Source organism: Ambystoma mexicanum, chromosome 3q, assembly GCF_040938575.1.
Source record: "Ambystoma mexicanum isolate Mex_15411 chromosome 3q, UKY_AmexF1_1, whole genome shotgun sequence".
Classification (NCBI taxonomy): Eukaryota; Metazoa; Chordata; class Amphibia; order Caudata; family Ambystomatidae; genus Ambystoma; species Ambystoma mexicanum.
In genome coordinates, this window is record NC_090926.1 from 35,672,277 (window position 1) to 35,688,602 (window position 16,326).

General features: G+C 42.9%; 1 protein-coding gene across 2 annotated transcripts in view; it reads right to left on the reverse strand.

Annotated features, from left to right (window-relative positions):
- CIMIP4 (ciliary microtubule inner protein 4) overlaps window positions 1-16,326 on the reverse strand; it is a 960,512-nt gene that overhangs the window by 84,343 nt on the left and 859,843 nt on the right. For both annotated transcript variants that reach the window (XM_069653007.1, XM_069653008.1), the window contains exon 7: window positions 9,752-9,826. In XM_069653007.1, the coding sequence (XP_069509108.1) occupies window positions 9,752-9,826 (75 nt within the window). The remainder of the gene's footprint in view (window positions 1-9,751; window positions 9,827-16,326) is intronic.

Genomic DNA, 16,326 nt, shown 5'->3' on the forward strand with positions numbered 1-16,326 from the left:
CATTCCAATTTTTTGGGACTCAAGCAGCAAAACTTGCTACGTCCATTTTCTTCAGGGTTGTGCGCGGCTGAATCAGTAACATCTGATTATTCGATCGCATAGTCTGCTTTGGTAAAGCTTTTTTAAATCTGGTTTTAAGGAACTCTGGTGCATCACCTGAAAGACATTTAAAGACAATAACTAGCCCTTGAAAGTTTAGTCGTTGCTCTATGGAGAGCCAATGTAGTTTCTTCCGGTGTTCTGTAATGTGAGTTTGACGACTTAGCCCACAGACAGCCCGAACCGCGCCATTCTGTATGATCTGAAGTCTCCTATTTTGCCCTTAGTAGTTCCCATAAGGAGGCTATTTCACTAGTCTAACTTAGTGTTGACTATGGCTGCTGCAATTGACGCTGTGTTATGTTCTGATAAATAGGGATGTATATGCCACAGAAGATGTATAAAGAAGGGTCGTGATGATTTAAGATACAATACATGCTTCTGAAAAGAAAGGTAGGCATCAAGCAGACACCGGGATATTATTGCCACCTATCGCAAAGGCCTTATAACGAGTGTCCAAGTTCTTCATTCTGTATGGTGTACTAATGACAAGCAGCTCGGTTTTCTTTTTTTTAAGAGCAAGAGAATTTGGGGCCATCCACTTCTGGATTGGCCCAAATATCTCATTGATAGTAACCAGATCATCCTTATAGATCCCAGATAGTTTAACAACTATCTGGGTATCATCAGCATAATTGGCAAATTGCACACCCATAGACTTAAGCAGGTCACATAGGAATTTAATATATATATTGAATAGCAACGGGAATAGGCAAGATCCCTGGAGGACACCACAAGTAACAGGGACCTTCTGAGACTGTGAGGGTCCCTTATCAACGCAGGCACTTCTGGGGCCCAGGAAGGATTTTAGCCAAGATACTGCTTCTGAAGAACATAAACCTATTTTTTGAGGTCTCTCTGCTGAAAGGTCGTGATCGACCAAGTTGAACGCAGAGTACAGGTCCAACAGAAGTAATAATGCAGAACTTCCTTCCTCTATAATTTCCGTTATACTGGCTTTCAAATCCAAGAGAGCCATCTCGGTTCCATGATTGATTCGGAAACCAACTGTTCTTTAGCCAAGATGTTATTTGTCTCGACAAATGCTTGAAATTGTGTGTAAGCTATTTTGTCAAGAATTTTAAGTATAAATGGAACATTTGTAATAGGGCGGTAGTTTTCCAGTTCCAAGGGGTCTAGGTTATCCTTCTTTAAAAGTGACGTAATCCAGGATTCCTTGATAACAGTAGGAACCACAGCCTCGTCAAAAGAACTGTTAACAAGTTCTGTAACCCATGGTGTAAGTGTATTTGCAAATTCCTTAAAGAGCATAGTAGGAAATATATTCCCCTTACAAGACGTTTGCTTAAACTCTTCTATAATCTCTAAAACCTCTTGTTCCGTCATTTTAGTAAAGGTAAAGGTTTTTTTAATTAGATTTCCCTTGGTCTTTTATGGCTCTCGATGTATCCTGTCTAGTTTTCAGAGAATGGGTCGGGATGTCAGGTTGGTCCCTAAGGACTTGAAGATTACCTGGCACCAATGTTCACGGTAAATTGCGTGGCTGGGCGCATGGGCACCTCTGCGTGTTATGCCACGGATTAAGTATTAATCAATGTGCACATCCGCATACCCAGATTTCTTAGCTTAATTTCTTCAGCCAATCAGAGGAATGCATATCATTGGTTTAAAATGATAGGCTGTAGCACTGCAGGACTGCATGTGCTTCATTGCTACAGCCAATGAAAAAGGCTTTCTTCACCTGGGCGCTGCAGGCTCGGTTCAGGCCTCGCTCGAGTGCTGCAGGGCAGACCATCAGAGATCAGTTTCAGACCATATCAGTCTGAGACAACTCGGCTGCTAGTCCCGACCCATTCTGCGAAAACTAGGAAGGATACATTGAGGTTCTTACAATGGCAAGAGTGGACAAAGGAAAGACAGAAAGACAGCAAGAAGGAAATCTGGAATGTCATTTTGTGCTCACCGGTGAAGAGAGCTTCTGTACATAGTCAGCTTTCTGAGGAAGGCAGAAGATGCCAAAGATGGCTTGTTTAATATTTATATTCTAAAGATAAAGGACATCCTATTAAAGTAACACTATGTTTACCATGTAAGAATGGGGGAATTTAGGGCCGCCTCAAGTGAGAATGAAGAGGTTGGGTTGTGTAATCAAGCCAAGTACAATGAAAAACATATATAGAATGTTGTTAAATTAACGAAATCAGATTTATTGAGCAATGGTACAAAACTTGGGCCAACTAAAGGAAAAGGGAACATAAGCACAGGATGGCTCTACCGTGGGTTCCAACTGAAAAAGGTTTCTGGATGCAAATAAGATTCCTGATGCAACACAAAGTCTTTCAATCTGGAAATCCATTATAGATAATTCGTAATCTTTCACATTCTGATGGCTAAAGTGGCCCCACATTTCTTTAGATTATGTATGGCATCTGCACCTTCGAGTCCTAATTTCTCTAGTTCTCAAGAGACCCTTTGTCTTGGTTTTTAGAGCCGGGGTCTGTTAGCAGATTCTAACTTGGCAGTACCATTAGGGAGGCTGGAATGATGCTAGGCTAAGCCCCAAATTTCCAACAGGGTCCGGGACACTAAAACTGGTCTTCAGGCTGTGTTCTGGTTTTTATACATTATCAGTGTTTAGGGGACCTGTCGCTCTCCTGCCCGAGGTCTAGGCTTCTCTTCTTGGATAAATCAGCATGATCTAATTTCCAAGGGAGTCTCTCCTTACCCTCTTCTGTATTTCCCTCCTGTTTGCTCTACTAACTCCACAACATTCTGCCATATGCTCTTTCCTCTTCCCCTCCCCATTTCCCTTTTCTGAGGCCTGTATTGTGCCTGAATCTCCTGTTTCTTCATTTTAGCCCCTCCTGGGCACTGCTCAGCTTCTTTTCCACCTCTGGCTTCTCTCCACATGTACTCCTCTGCTTTCTACCTCCTTCCAGCTCTTTGTGATTTTACTCTCCTCTCTATGCTTATTGACAGCTACTACCTTGCACTACCTCCACTTATCCATCATGTCTCTTCCGCACATTCCCTCCAAGTCTCTCTCTATCATTCTTCTCTCCTAACCAGCTTCGACACCTCCGTCTTTGTCCAACCTCCTTGGCCTCATCCCAACTTTACCTCCCCCTTTATCATCCTTCTTCTACCTCTTGACCTGCACCTCTGGTGTCTCCAAATACCTACACGCCGATGACAACATATGGGCCTTATGTAGATGCCTGGCTCTAGGGACCTCCCTTGCTTACCTCTGTCCTGGTGCCTAGGAAATTGGACTAGTCAATCTGATTGGCAATTCTCTGCTGGACTGTGGCCATCCCACTGCTCTATCAGCCCTACCTTCTTACTGTATTTATCTGTGGCCCGAATCGTCTCTTGCCGGTCTTAAAATCATGACTGGACAGAGCATGCACAGAGGAGTTTTGTGCCCCATAGTTCTGACTCAGCTCACCTACCCGCAAACCGAAGCTGGAAAACAGAGTTGATTGATTGATTGATTGATTGATATGTTATTTATTATGCACCTATACACAAGTGTTTCAAGGTGCAACAAGGCAAGGGAGGGGGAAAGAGAGGGAGGACAAGACAACAATCTTACTAGGCCTTGTGTCATTGGGATCGTGCAGGTGCACAAACAAGAAGTGCAGGGAGAAGGGTACAAGGGGAAGTGCACCCAGAGCAGCAGGGCCCTGAGTTAAGTGCTTGGAGACTGGGACTCCAAGGGGAAGTCCCAGCCTGGAAGGTAAGCCAGGTGGCAGGGCAAATAGGGCCACGCGGCAAGTGCCGGGGACTGGTCAGGGGGGAGGGGCATGGTGTCATGTAAGTCTCAGAGAACTACCAGGCAGCCAGTCAGCAGACAGAGCAGGAGGAAGGGAAGGTTAGCAGGGTGGAGGGAGAGAGAAAGAAGAGGAGAAAAGGTAGGGCTTGAGGGGTTTACAGAACTTAAGGCAGAGAGAGGCAGGGAGGTAATTCAAGAGGAGAGAGTTCACCCCCCCCCCCAATCTCCAAGCAACTCACCCGCAGAGAGCTAGAGGTAGATGAGCGAAGGGCTCTAGGTAGAAGGTACTTAGGAAGAGAGAGTTAAAGGTAGAGAGGGCCACTGCCTCAAAAAGCCTTGTGGACGAGGCAGAGGGTCTTGAACTTGATCCTTGCAGCCACCGGGAGACAGTGAAGTGATTTCAGGGCTGGAGAGATGCAGTCCCTGAGCTTGAGGCCAAGGATAAGTCTTGCGGTCCTGTTTTGGAGGAGTTGAAGAGGGCGAAGAGTAGAGGAAGGCAGATTGAGAAAGAGGCTGTTGCAGTAGTCCAGCCTATAAAGGGCCAGAGCTCTGGAGACAGTGAGCCTCTGGGGAACGTGAGAAAAAGGAGAATACCTTTGAGGAGGTACAGCAGGAAGTGGGCCTTCTTGGCAAGGTCCGTGATGTGTGGAGAGAAGGATAGTGTGGAGTCGAATATCACTGCAAGGTTTTTTGACGAGTATGCTCGTCCTTTTCCCATAAACTTGATTAAAGCTGAGCAGTTAAGCGGTTAAGAGGAGACGTTTTCTGAATTATATCTATATAACAAGTCCCTTCCACAGGGGAGTGGGGGTTAAGCAGGAGGATTCTCCCCATAGCCATTTCTGGGCTTATCAAAGCTTAGCTGCGGTGGGACCCAGCACCCACAGCTATCCCACCTTTTACCATAACAGTCAGCCAGAGGGCATCATCACAGTTGTTACATTTATCTTTCTCACTTGAATAACCGGATTACATGTACTAACGTAACTTGCATACGGTCTTTATTTGTATTAAGATATTTTTGTTGTTTTGTGGACAGTTTCATGAGGCTTCTTCCTTATTGGATTCCAGATCTTTGGGTTGAATATGTATCAAACTGGGACAAACAATTAAGGGTTCCAGTAAGTTTAATAGTGAAGGTGGGTGTGGTCCATGCTGTTGATTGAACAATCCTGGTCTCTGGGATAATTAATAACTAAACCAACAAGGCAGTTACAAGCCCAGGATGGTAAAGCTAAAGCAGTTCTCTATTTTGAACTGATTTCTTCTTCCAATTTAGATTTCATATTTGGGATTCTGTGGTTAGAGAAACATGCACCCTATATTATCTGCATTTTTGGTCTGTTATTATGGCATGCGTGTTTGTGAAGTAAACATAATACTGGGTGTTCATTTCTAGATGTTGGATGAGAGGAAATTGAAGTTTTCAAATGGGGAAACAGTTAATTTGAGATGCCCCATTAAACCCACAGAGGTAGCATGAGTACCTGGATATCTTGTAGAAACCAGTTGACCATACTGTTTCTCCTCATATGTGTTATTGGTGAGGTAATATTGAACCTGGCTGTGTGGGTCCATTTGGGGATACATTCCTTTTGTCTGACACTATCAAAAAGTGATCTCGAAGATCTATCTTAAAGAAAACATGCATAATGGATTTCGAGTGCCATCTAAATTACCATCTTTCACTTTTTTGTATCCATGAATAACATTAGAATTTTGCCCCATTGGGTAATATAGGATTTCAAATAATAGAACACATATTGTTTAATTTTGCCCATGATAGATATGTATTTTAACTGAATTATAGCTTTGGAGTGCTTATCTTATTTTGTAAGGTCTGCTGTTCAGGGGTAAAAGTCCAGTTAGAACATAATTTGGACATTCTGAGCACCATGCAATTCATTTTGATTATGTTATTCGCTGGTAATTATCCAGATTTATTAATTTCTGATATCATGAACCAATTTGTGATTTCTCATTTGGAGGGCATTTTAATGTATTCTCTTTAGTTCTAAAACATAACGGTTGCATAGAAGAGGTTTGAGTGGAAGCATGTTGAATATTTGATTTTGAGTTCTTCCCTTCAGTTGAGTTGTGCAAATCGCCCAGGACTTTTGTTTGGCTGATTTGGAGTGGGAATCTCCCGTTTTCTTTTTTTAAATAACATAGTTTCCTTGGGGTTTCAAATTTGTATACACCATTTATTTGTAATTAATTTCAGTATGCTTACGAGATTGCTCATCTTCTGAAGGTCATTCAAAGAAGACTTCAGAGGGTGTTGCAACTTCCAGGTATGTCAAAACTGACCATAATTGTAACTGGCACTTTAGGTCGAGCTATTGGAGCTATTTTATTTCAAATGCAAGATGCCCTAGCTGAAAATCCAATTTTATATTTATTTCATATTCTCATCTATTGTGAAACTATTCTGTTATTGATAGTGACCGTTAGGAAATAAAAGCTGCCTGCTTTGAGTCAATCATTGCTTTGTGAAGGTTTCCCCTTTAAGGTTCGGACAGATTACAGTCATCTTTTGGTGTTACCTCAAGTCCATTGCTGCAAAAGTCTTCAAGAACGATGGGATTCTTTTTTTGTGTTCAGCATGATTTTGCAATAACATATATCCCAGGTTCAAGCAATTTAAAAGCTCATGCATAACCTAGAACATAACAGGAGTCTCCTCTTAATGCTGTATCACCTCCAATAATAATTGTACCAGAGAATCTTAGTGGAATAGCATATTATCTTCATATCATGGGGCTGTTGCTTTGAATCCTGGACTTGAGTCTTCCAAACCTTTGGGAAGGTTGAGTTGTATTTTCTGGTACTGTCTTGCTTTTGCATAATGGAGTTCTGACTTTGTCTTGCAATACTGATCCTAATGGGAAAGAGGGACTTACGGCTTCTTTGTATCTGGCATGCAGATTTTCTGGTTGCCTTCTGGGTCTGAGGATTTTATAAGATCTAGATCTTCTTGCCCAGTTCACGTCAGGGACCAGTGGGGTTCTTGCAATGTTTAGAGAGTAGTGGCATGCAATTGTCACAGATTGTATCATAGTGTTCACCACCTCTAGAGAGTGTTTGACCATCATGGCTGTTGTGGATATATTGTTCTAAATTACCAAATGTTCCTTCTCTTTCTTGACAAATTGCCTTTCCTTCATGTTTTTTTTCTATGGAGCATCATTTCTGATGGAGGTTTTCACCTTATCTGGGTGTTTTGGGCTGTTGTCTGCAGAATGGGCCTTCTTCTCATATTATATGCTTCAAAGTAACAGACAGAAGGAAGGGGTATGTCAGGTACTAGAACAACATTTATTTTTTGCTAATGTCACACAGATTAACTGCCAAGCCTTCAGCGAAGGCAGAATGTTTTACAAAATAACTGTACGTTCCACTACACAGATTTCCTTTGCTTGTATGACATACATCCTGAGATTTTCGAATGTAGTTCCTTTTTAACAGATTTATGACATGTTAGCTACAGTGATTGATTCTGAGAGCCTGCATCTTTTTGTTCAATCTCCGTGTCGCATTAATCATTTTTATCATCGATTTGCTGATAGGATAGAGAAACCCAGGATTGCATAAGATTTGTAGGTTGGCAAAAGTTAGGTATTGATTAATACCAAACCATCAGGGTCAGCTTAGCTTAGAGTGTGAGTTGTGTGGTGATGTGGGGCTTAGTTCCTCCGGTGGTTGTTTGCATTCACAACATTGGACTTGTGTGAGTGTAAGATGTAAGGCTTAGAAAACAGGTAGACGATTACTGTAGGAATAGGGTGTCTGTGACTATATTTGAAGATCAATGCTATATTTAGTGCTAGAAACCATTGTAATATGGCTAATAGCATGTTGCTTGATTCTCCTTTCATGTTCCAATATGGTAGTTGTATTGACATATTTGGTGACATGGTAAGAGGTGTGACTAACTGTTGGTTACTGATCTTCAGATGTACAAAACTTCAGCAACACTCCCATGATGATGATGTGATGTAATTTTCCCAGAAGTCGGTATTTGTTCCAAGTGGTTATTCTGCTAACACCAAAGAGGGCATGTAGCTAACGGTAACGGATGTCCTTTTCTCAGGGCGAAACCTGCACATTACTTTTACCACTCCAGAAACTAGCACCATCTATGTTTGTGCATGACATTAATCCATGAAACCTCATTCAATGGTGTACTTGCAAACCCCTAATACATCCCCCCTGGACCCACACATGATCTGTAACTGCCCACCATTTATATCACTCTGGAGCAGTTCATGCTTTCTGTACTCGTACATTACTAATAACACTCCCAGCAAAACCGGGATCTTCTGCACCTGTGCATTACTGACATACATTCTTGGGCCCTCATACCTTCTGAGTCTGTGGATCAAAGATATCAATACATGGAGCCCAACGCTTGCTGTACCTGTGCACCACTGATCAACTGATCACATACATGTTGTAACTATAACCAGGCCTGATACAGAACCAGTCACTTCTTTTTGATTTCTTACACCTGCATTGGAAGCAGGTACAAATCGAAGGCCTTTTGACAAAAGAGAGTTACAAACACATGGTATTGGTTTTGTGTACGTCAATAATGTAACCCTGCCTGCGGTGTGTTGCTGTAAAGAACCACTTATAAACAACAAATACCCGAAGGGGCTTATTTTTGCACTGCTTACTGAAACATTTGCAACCAAGACGCTTGACAAATTTCTCTTCACTTCTTTACTGAGCCATCGGTCTTCAGCCTTAACTAAAGCATGTGTGAGGTAGTTCTTTTCAGCGTTTCCACACTTTCATACATCCAGCAATCTCCCCATCCCTTCGGCGGGTGCTGTGTTCCTGCAGTCCAGGCCCCTATCCCTTGGTTCCTCTGCTTCTTTCCCAGGTATTCGTTTGATCCCACTGTCCTAATTCTGAACTTGCTTCATTTTGTGTCCCCTGTCTTGTGTTTAGTTCTGCCCGCTGCTTCAGTCCTTGACCTGTGTTCTTGCACGCTGTATGTACTCTGCTTGCAAGTCGCTTACTACTGAGTGCTAGTTTGTGTAGTCTAAGGCATTTTATCACAATTTGTCTCGCACTTAGCACATTGCTAGGCTGTGTCTTGTCGTTGGCACTTTTCTACAGCTTGGTACAGTTGGCCATGTCTTTCATGCCTTGGTTATTTATTTGTTTATTTATTTATTTCATATGTTAAAAGCACCCAGACCCAGAGGTATCACGGCCCTGGTACATCTTGCAAGGAAACAAAAATAAAAAACACAATAGAATGTACCAGAAATAGAGCAGTATGGGTGCAAGGAAGGAGGAGACGTACACAGTGTCATCTTGCAGACTTAATAGTATTTGTTGTATTCGCTCAAGCGGGATACAGTCTTCATACCCTGTAGTCCCTTGCTACCGGATCCAACAGCTTCCCTCTCCTCGCGAGGACACTTCCCTGCTGCCTACTGCCTTTGCGTTGCTCTTGCATTCTCATCATTTGATTTGTGTTCTATCAGGTGACCTGTGCTGCTCTACAGCTGCTCTTCTCTCATGGACTAGTAGAGAGGACCACCTGCACAGTAACCTACCCAGACAGTCTGAGCTTCTGCATGTCCCCAGGTAGTGCTACCTCTAACATGTACACTGCCAATGGGGAAGCAGAGAACTTGGCTTGTACACAATTCCTTTTCCCATCATTCTGACCTGGCTTCTTCTCCATCTGCCTTGCTCGTATCCCTTGCTTTGCCTGGTTCCTGCCTTTGCTTCTTCTACTCATATTGGCTTCTCTCCTGCATTAGCTTCACAGATCCAACACCCTACCAGGGCCTAGCCCCCGGAAAATTCCCACCACTTTCGGAACCTCAAACATACCCCAAACTATGCATTCTATTTGACATTTTCGACATTTTCATGCAGCTCCTCATCTCTCACCTCTTCTGACTCCGAGGTTGCTGCTTCCTCCTGCTCATCCTCAAGAGTGGCAAGCTTGCAGCTGCTGCCCTTCTTCTGATGGGAAAAGAAAAAAGGAAAATGTGACTCAACATAGTAACGCCTATGCTCTTAATTCCTTACCCCCTCCTTTCATTTATTAAGAATGCCCTTTGACAGGACAGAATCCAAAGCAGGCTCCCCTTGCCAATATAGAAAGGATATGTCTAAGCTAAATGTGTGAGAATGGGTGACAGCCCCCATCACCAGCTAGAGCCCTTCACATGCTCTAAGTTGTCCTCACCGCAGTATTTTTCCACCATCTTGTTATTGGAAGTAAATTGTGGCCTGAAATGAGTAAAGGGGGATGAATGCAAGACACATAAAGGGAGTGGGTGAAGGGGTAATAGTACAGGAGTTTGTATGGCTACCTTTCCTTCCTATAACAATTACAAGCCACTTCATTCCTGCGTTTGGGAAATTCCCAGTCAAGAAAATAAAACTCCAAGTAGGTGTTAAATATGACGTTCAGTAAACAGACTATCCGAAAATATTCAGTCTGTCTGATCGAAATGAGGACAGTCCTGGAGATAATAGCCAATGAATGCTGCTTTGCAGAAAGCACCAAGATCACTTAAACGCAACACGAAATATGTTCATAAATAGTTTAATGTTGGGTGTTCTTATTTGTAGCCTCTAGCTAGAAAATTATTATCAGTTTTTACTGCATGACTAGTTAGTCCACCCTTGCCAGTACTCAGCAAAGTGAGCAAACCCGTTACCACTTTGCATTAAGTCTTGTTATCAAATTACCTTCTTGTGTATGGCCTCCATTGGAAGCCACCAGTAACAATTCCTCTTTAAAATGCAGAATCCTCTTATTGTGCTGTCATGGCAGAAGATCATTAATTTCATAATCAACTGTCTTGAGAATACAACAAGGTGACACACCATTTTCATTTGCCCCTGCGGGTTTTCCAGTGACCTTAAGAAAGAAATAACAGCTGCACAATTAGTGGCTCCTCTGTCACACGGGGAGCACATTTTCTGACACTTTGCGAACGCTGTGGCAGATCTTGCAGGAAGCTGTGGTGGTGAAGGATGGTGGTAGGAATTGTGAAGACATCATGCAGACACAGACAACAGACATAAAGATCTAATAAAAGATATTTATTAACTTAAATGTCATGATGGTTGAAAGCCCAACTTGCCCTATGCTAAGGTGGGATTTCCCTACCTGAGCGAATCTAAGGAAAGTCTGAGTCAAAGAGTTCCGTCTGGGTCCAAAATCTATCCTTGCTCTCATAGCTAAAGCCAACAAATTGTGTATGGATGACAAAGTTAGGGAAATAGGACCTTATCACGAGTTGGCCGGTAGCCCTTAAATGCGGTGGTAACACTATTAGCGCTGCATTTAAAGGTTGGCCCAATCATGATTTGGGTGGAAAGTGGGACTTTTACTCCAGCTTTTTGCTAGAGGTAAACATTTCCCCTTTCCACCCGTTTTCGGTGCTATTAGTGTGGCGCTAATTGCACCGGTGCTAATAGCACCACCCCAAACCCATTGGATCCAATTGACCCAATGGGGAATTGGGATTTACCGCCTTACCACTACTCATGTTCCAGCGCTAATAGCACTGGACCTAACAGCGGTAACACTATTTGAGTTGGTAGTATCCCCGCACAATTACCCTTATCTTTCACCATTCAAGGCTCTCTGGTCTATGCGCAGTTGTTAGACCGCACGGTTCACCCATCACAGTTCATGTAACCTGGGTCCCTGGACTTCTCAGCCCACACAGGTTCCTTGGCTCTTGCGCCTATGCACCAAATCACCTACACTTAGTTCCTTTGATTGGCCCCTTGGCTTAATGTGTAGTGTTGTGCTCCTCTGGCTTCTCCTTGATAGCCTTGCGGCTCTGACACTGCATGTCACACACCTTTTGCCAAACTAGCGCCTTGCTGCACTGTCTTGACTTATACAACTAAACTGTATGGCTCCCTTTCACCTTTAATAAACTTGACTTTAAGGTTTGAGTTAAATCATTAGCAACACATATTGAATATTATTCACTTATAGTTCGGTGTTCAATGTGCACTTATGTTGCTTAATTATGTTCAGTATTTAATATGCACTTATTTGTTTCAATGTTAAATTTCCATTTAGTTCAGTATTCAATATGCATTTGGTTTACTTCAATGTTAAATTTCCATTTAGTTCACATTCAATGTGCATTTATTTGCTTACTTTCACGGGCTGTTTCTGTGCAGTACTATAGAAGCGTCCCGATACTTACCAGCCTTCTGTGTCTTTTCCCGTTCGTTCCCACGACCTCCTTTTGGCATCGGAAGCCAGGAAATGCACCGGCATGAGTCCCACTCGCTTGCTGGGTGTTTCCTTCCACACAGCGGCACTTCCAATGCTTCTTCTTGGACGCGGGCAGCGTCCTCTGTGCCCCGGACTCCTCAGCAGCCCCTGCTGCTCGCTCTGGGCTATGGAGGCTTCCAGACCTGTGGGAAATACACAGCCCACTCGTCTTGGGCCCAACAAGTCCTCTGGAATAACTGCCAGTGTCCTGGATTTTTCTACGGCCCCACCACGGATCTCCTGCTGTTCTTCCACACACAGGTCTCCCTGTTGCTCTCTTTCCTGCTGGGCTGGTCTCCCTTTATACAACTGCATCCCCTTGACAGGCTGCAGGTGTGGATATTTGATTAGCTCTGCCTGACCCACACAGCTCTCAGCAGACATCTTCCTTGTCCCAGTACTAGAGTGGTGAAAGGGTGTAATCTTCATCACTCTTAGTTGCTTCTTCTTCGTCACAGTCCTGTCAAGTGTCACATGTGGGAAAATGAGGGGAGCAGGCTTACAATAGCCCATAGAGGTTGAGGAAAGGTCAGGTTGGTTGTCACTGGGGAGAGGGGGATACCATGTCCTACCCATCTTACACATAACCCTTTTTTTTACCTCTTTCTGGCACATCTGGACGGGTGGCATATCCTATCCTTTTCTTGGTCAATGGGACATGGATAACAATATCCCATAACTGCCCCTGGAATAGAAGATTCTCGCTGGAAGGGAAATGTGGAATACTGTGTCTTGCCTGACATCTAATTTCCAATCCCCAAGGACCCAGGTGATCCTCCCTCGCTTCTCCACCTCCAGGGTCAGCATCCAAAGAGATGGCCTTTCCCTGGCTACCTGTGTGGAGGATCCAAGGGGAGTAGGAGTGAGGATAACCTCGGTGTCTGTTCACAGTCAGTGTAATGCATCCTAAATTGATAGCTACCCATCTATAATTCTACATAAGGGCTCTTAGAGGTGGCAGAATACTCGCACGATACGCAGTCACATCCCCTGCCACACACACTCACTATTTGACACAAAAATTCTCACTCACTGCCACACTCTCAGAATTTAATTTCACACCCACTCACTCTTCTCACTCAAACCAAATCTCACAATCATTCTCACTCACACTCATTCTAACACAAACTCGCTCTCACTATCACTCTCATGCTATGTCACATATCATATGATTGAAAACCCAGATTTGTGTATGAAGGTTAGATTCAGAAAATGTATATATAATAATTTTAATCAAAAATACACTTATCCAACAATGTAGAAATAAGAGTCATAAATAGCAGAAACACATAACAATAGTAATGGAAAAAAACACCAGGCATAATACACGAATCACATAAATAGAATGCATGTGGTAACAAGATATGTTCAAACAAAGTGCAGTATGTTCAACATCAGCTTAACACAAATCACATGAATACAAAATGCCTACAATAGCAGCATATCTGGATAAAGAGCAATGTTCTCGACCTCAGACAAAGATTATACACAAGACATATAATTTTCTGTAATTCCATGAGGCAAAAACAAAAGTCTACCAGAAGAGACAATAAACCTAAAATTGCATAAATTGATGTCTTCCATAAAGAGCACACCCCTTGACTAGTTTCAACAAACATTGTCCAAATAGAATTTCAGGAGAATCTCCCTCAGTTTGGAAAATGCCCCAGTAAATATCGGGCCTAGTACGAAGAAGGAAAACACAGATTCAAAATATGAGCGGACACCCTAAGGTCCTGTCGCATCATAGAGATATGCGATCATCTATCTGGCTTGCAAAGAGCTGTAGTCGCCAATAGCCTACCTTCAGTCACACCCTCGCATATCTCTGTTGTTCCTCAGTTCTGCCTATGCGCCATTCCGTTTGATGAAAATTCAGACAAGGGAGCCAGGCCTGAAGAAAACAAGGTCCATATTTGTAGAACAAAACCAATCCAAAACAGATCTCTGGAAACCAAGATAAGGGGAAGAAACGAGAATGGAATGATCGATAGTGTCAAAGGCTACTGACAAATCCAATAGTATAAGGGAGGGAAGCTTAGAGTAATGAGCCATTAGAAGAGAGTTGAATACTGCAAGGAGACCTGTTTTGGTGGAATGACATGGACAAACTCTTGGTTCAAAAGGTGGCAGAAGTGCATTTATATTGACATGGGCAGATACTTGATAGCAGACAACACGCTCAAGAAGCTTTAAAAGAAAAGTAATAGCTAAATAGGGGCGTAAATTCTCAGGGAGACAAAGGTCAAGGGACAGTTTCTTGTAAATAGGGAGGAAGGAAGCGTGTTTCAAAGAAAGGAATGTGACAGTAGATAATGAAGAGTAAAAAAGAGCAGTAAGATAAGGAAGAAGAGGACATACTGATGGAATTAGGGAATTTGGAAGTGGATCAGAAGGTGCAGCAGTAGGATGATAATGATTTGTTATTTATATAGTGCTTTTGCCAAAGCACTGTACCTAGAACATATTTATATATAGTTAACACCCAAACGAAGTTGCTACTAATTTCCTCACCTTAGAAGAATGAAAATCTGAGTTGGTCTTGCTGGGGATTCGAACCTGTGACATGCAGATCAAACACAGATTGCAGCAGCAAGCACTAATCCTGCTGAGCTATTCTACTTGCCCATGTGAGCCTTTGAAAGATAAGAGGAGACAGAGTCTGACAGAAGGGAAAAGGTAGACAAAGAAGGTCAAAGGAAAAGGAATAGATAGAATAGCAGACAAGAGACGTTTCTGAAGAAAAGTATTCTGCAAACTCAGATGCTCTAGGAGGAGAGAGTAGCAGCGTCAGGGGCAGGGGAAGAGAGAATGTGGTTCATAGTATGAAATTGTCGACAGCGGTGGGTGGTGAAAACATTTAACGGATTATTGAAATAACGTTGACTTGCAGAAAGTATTGTCATAGGTAGACTACAGGGAGTCGACCAACGAATGGTTAGCAGCCGATTGGGATTTGTGCCCACGCCTTTGTAGGATACATCGAGAGAGACATGGAGAAGCATTCAGCCAAAGCTATGATGGTTTGCAAAAAGGAGCGAAGGATGCAAGTGAGTTAAGAGTATGCAATAAAGTAGAAGAAAAGATGGGAGCGGCTGAATCAGAGTAAAGGGAAGAGAAGGTGTCGCTCAATGGAAGAAGCAAGGTAACGGTAGAGATAAAGGATGAAGCCTGAAAAGAGCAAAGGTTGCGACCATGAAAAGAGGTTGTTAAGGGAGGAAGAGGGGACAAGCGAGAGAGCAAGAGAGAGAAGGAAAGAAGGAAATGGTCAGATGAATATAGCACTAAGGCAGAGGGAGATGAAGTACGATGGATGGTAGAAAAGATTAAGTCAAGGGAGGAACCAGAAATGTGAAGGAGTGGGGAGAGTGAAGAGATGATACGAGTCAAGAATGGATAAGAGCGGATTAGTAGAATGGATAGGGGAATGATGGAGGTTAAAATCTCCAAAAAGGGTAAAAGTCATATGTGACGGAAGAAAAGACGAAAGAAAAGCATCAAGGTCTTCGCAGAAAGTCGTAACAGGGCCAGGGGGGGAATAAAACTATTAAAAAGGCAATTTGTTGAGGTCAAGTAAAAGAGTAAAAGTGATAGTCAACAGTAGAGTACACTGGAGGAATAGGGACTGTAAAATGAGAGGAAGGTAGAATGCCAACTCTGCCACTGGGTTCAGATAGGCAAGCAGAGTGACCAAAGAAGAAGGATGAGGAGAGAGCGGCAGGAGTAGCAGTGTTGGAGTGAGTGATCCAAGTTCCTGTTTAGCAAAGAAAATGAAGATGAAGATGAAAAAAGATATCCAAGACGGAGTGAGCTTTGTTACAATACTAGGAGGCATTCCAAAGAACAATGCTAATGGACTATTAAAGATCTGACAGAGGAGGATACATCGAATTATCAGGGTTGTGAGATTGGGAAAGAGTAACTAAAGGACGGCTGGAATGAAGAGATGGACTAGAGTGAGACATGAAGATGAGGAACAGAGGAGGAACACAAAGAAGCAGATCTGAATACAAGCTGAAGCATTATAAGAGAAATTACTAAGTTCCCTTAAGAAGTGGCAGACATGGTGCCAAGGAGAAAAGAGAGATAGGGGAGAGGCCCAGCAGGTTCAGAGCAAACAAAGATGGTAGTGTGGCGCAGCAGCAAAGAAAGAAAGGAAAGAACAGCATGATAGAGATTACTGAAACAGCAGTTGAAATTGCTGCATAGC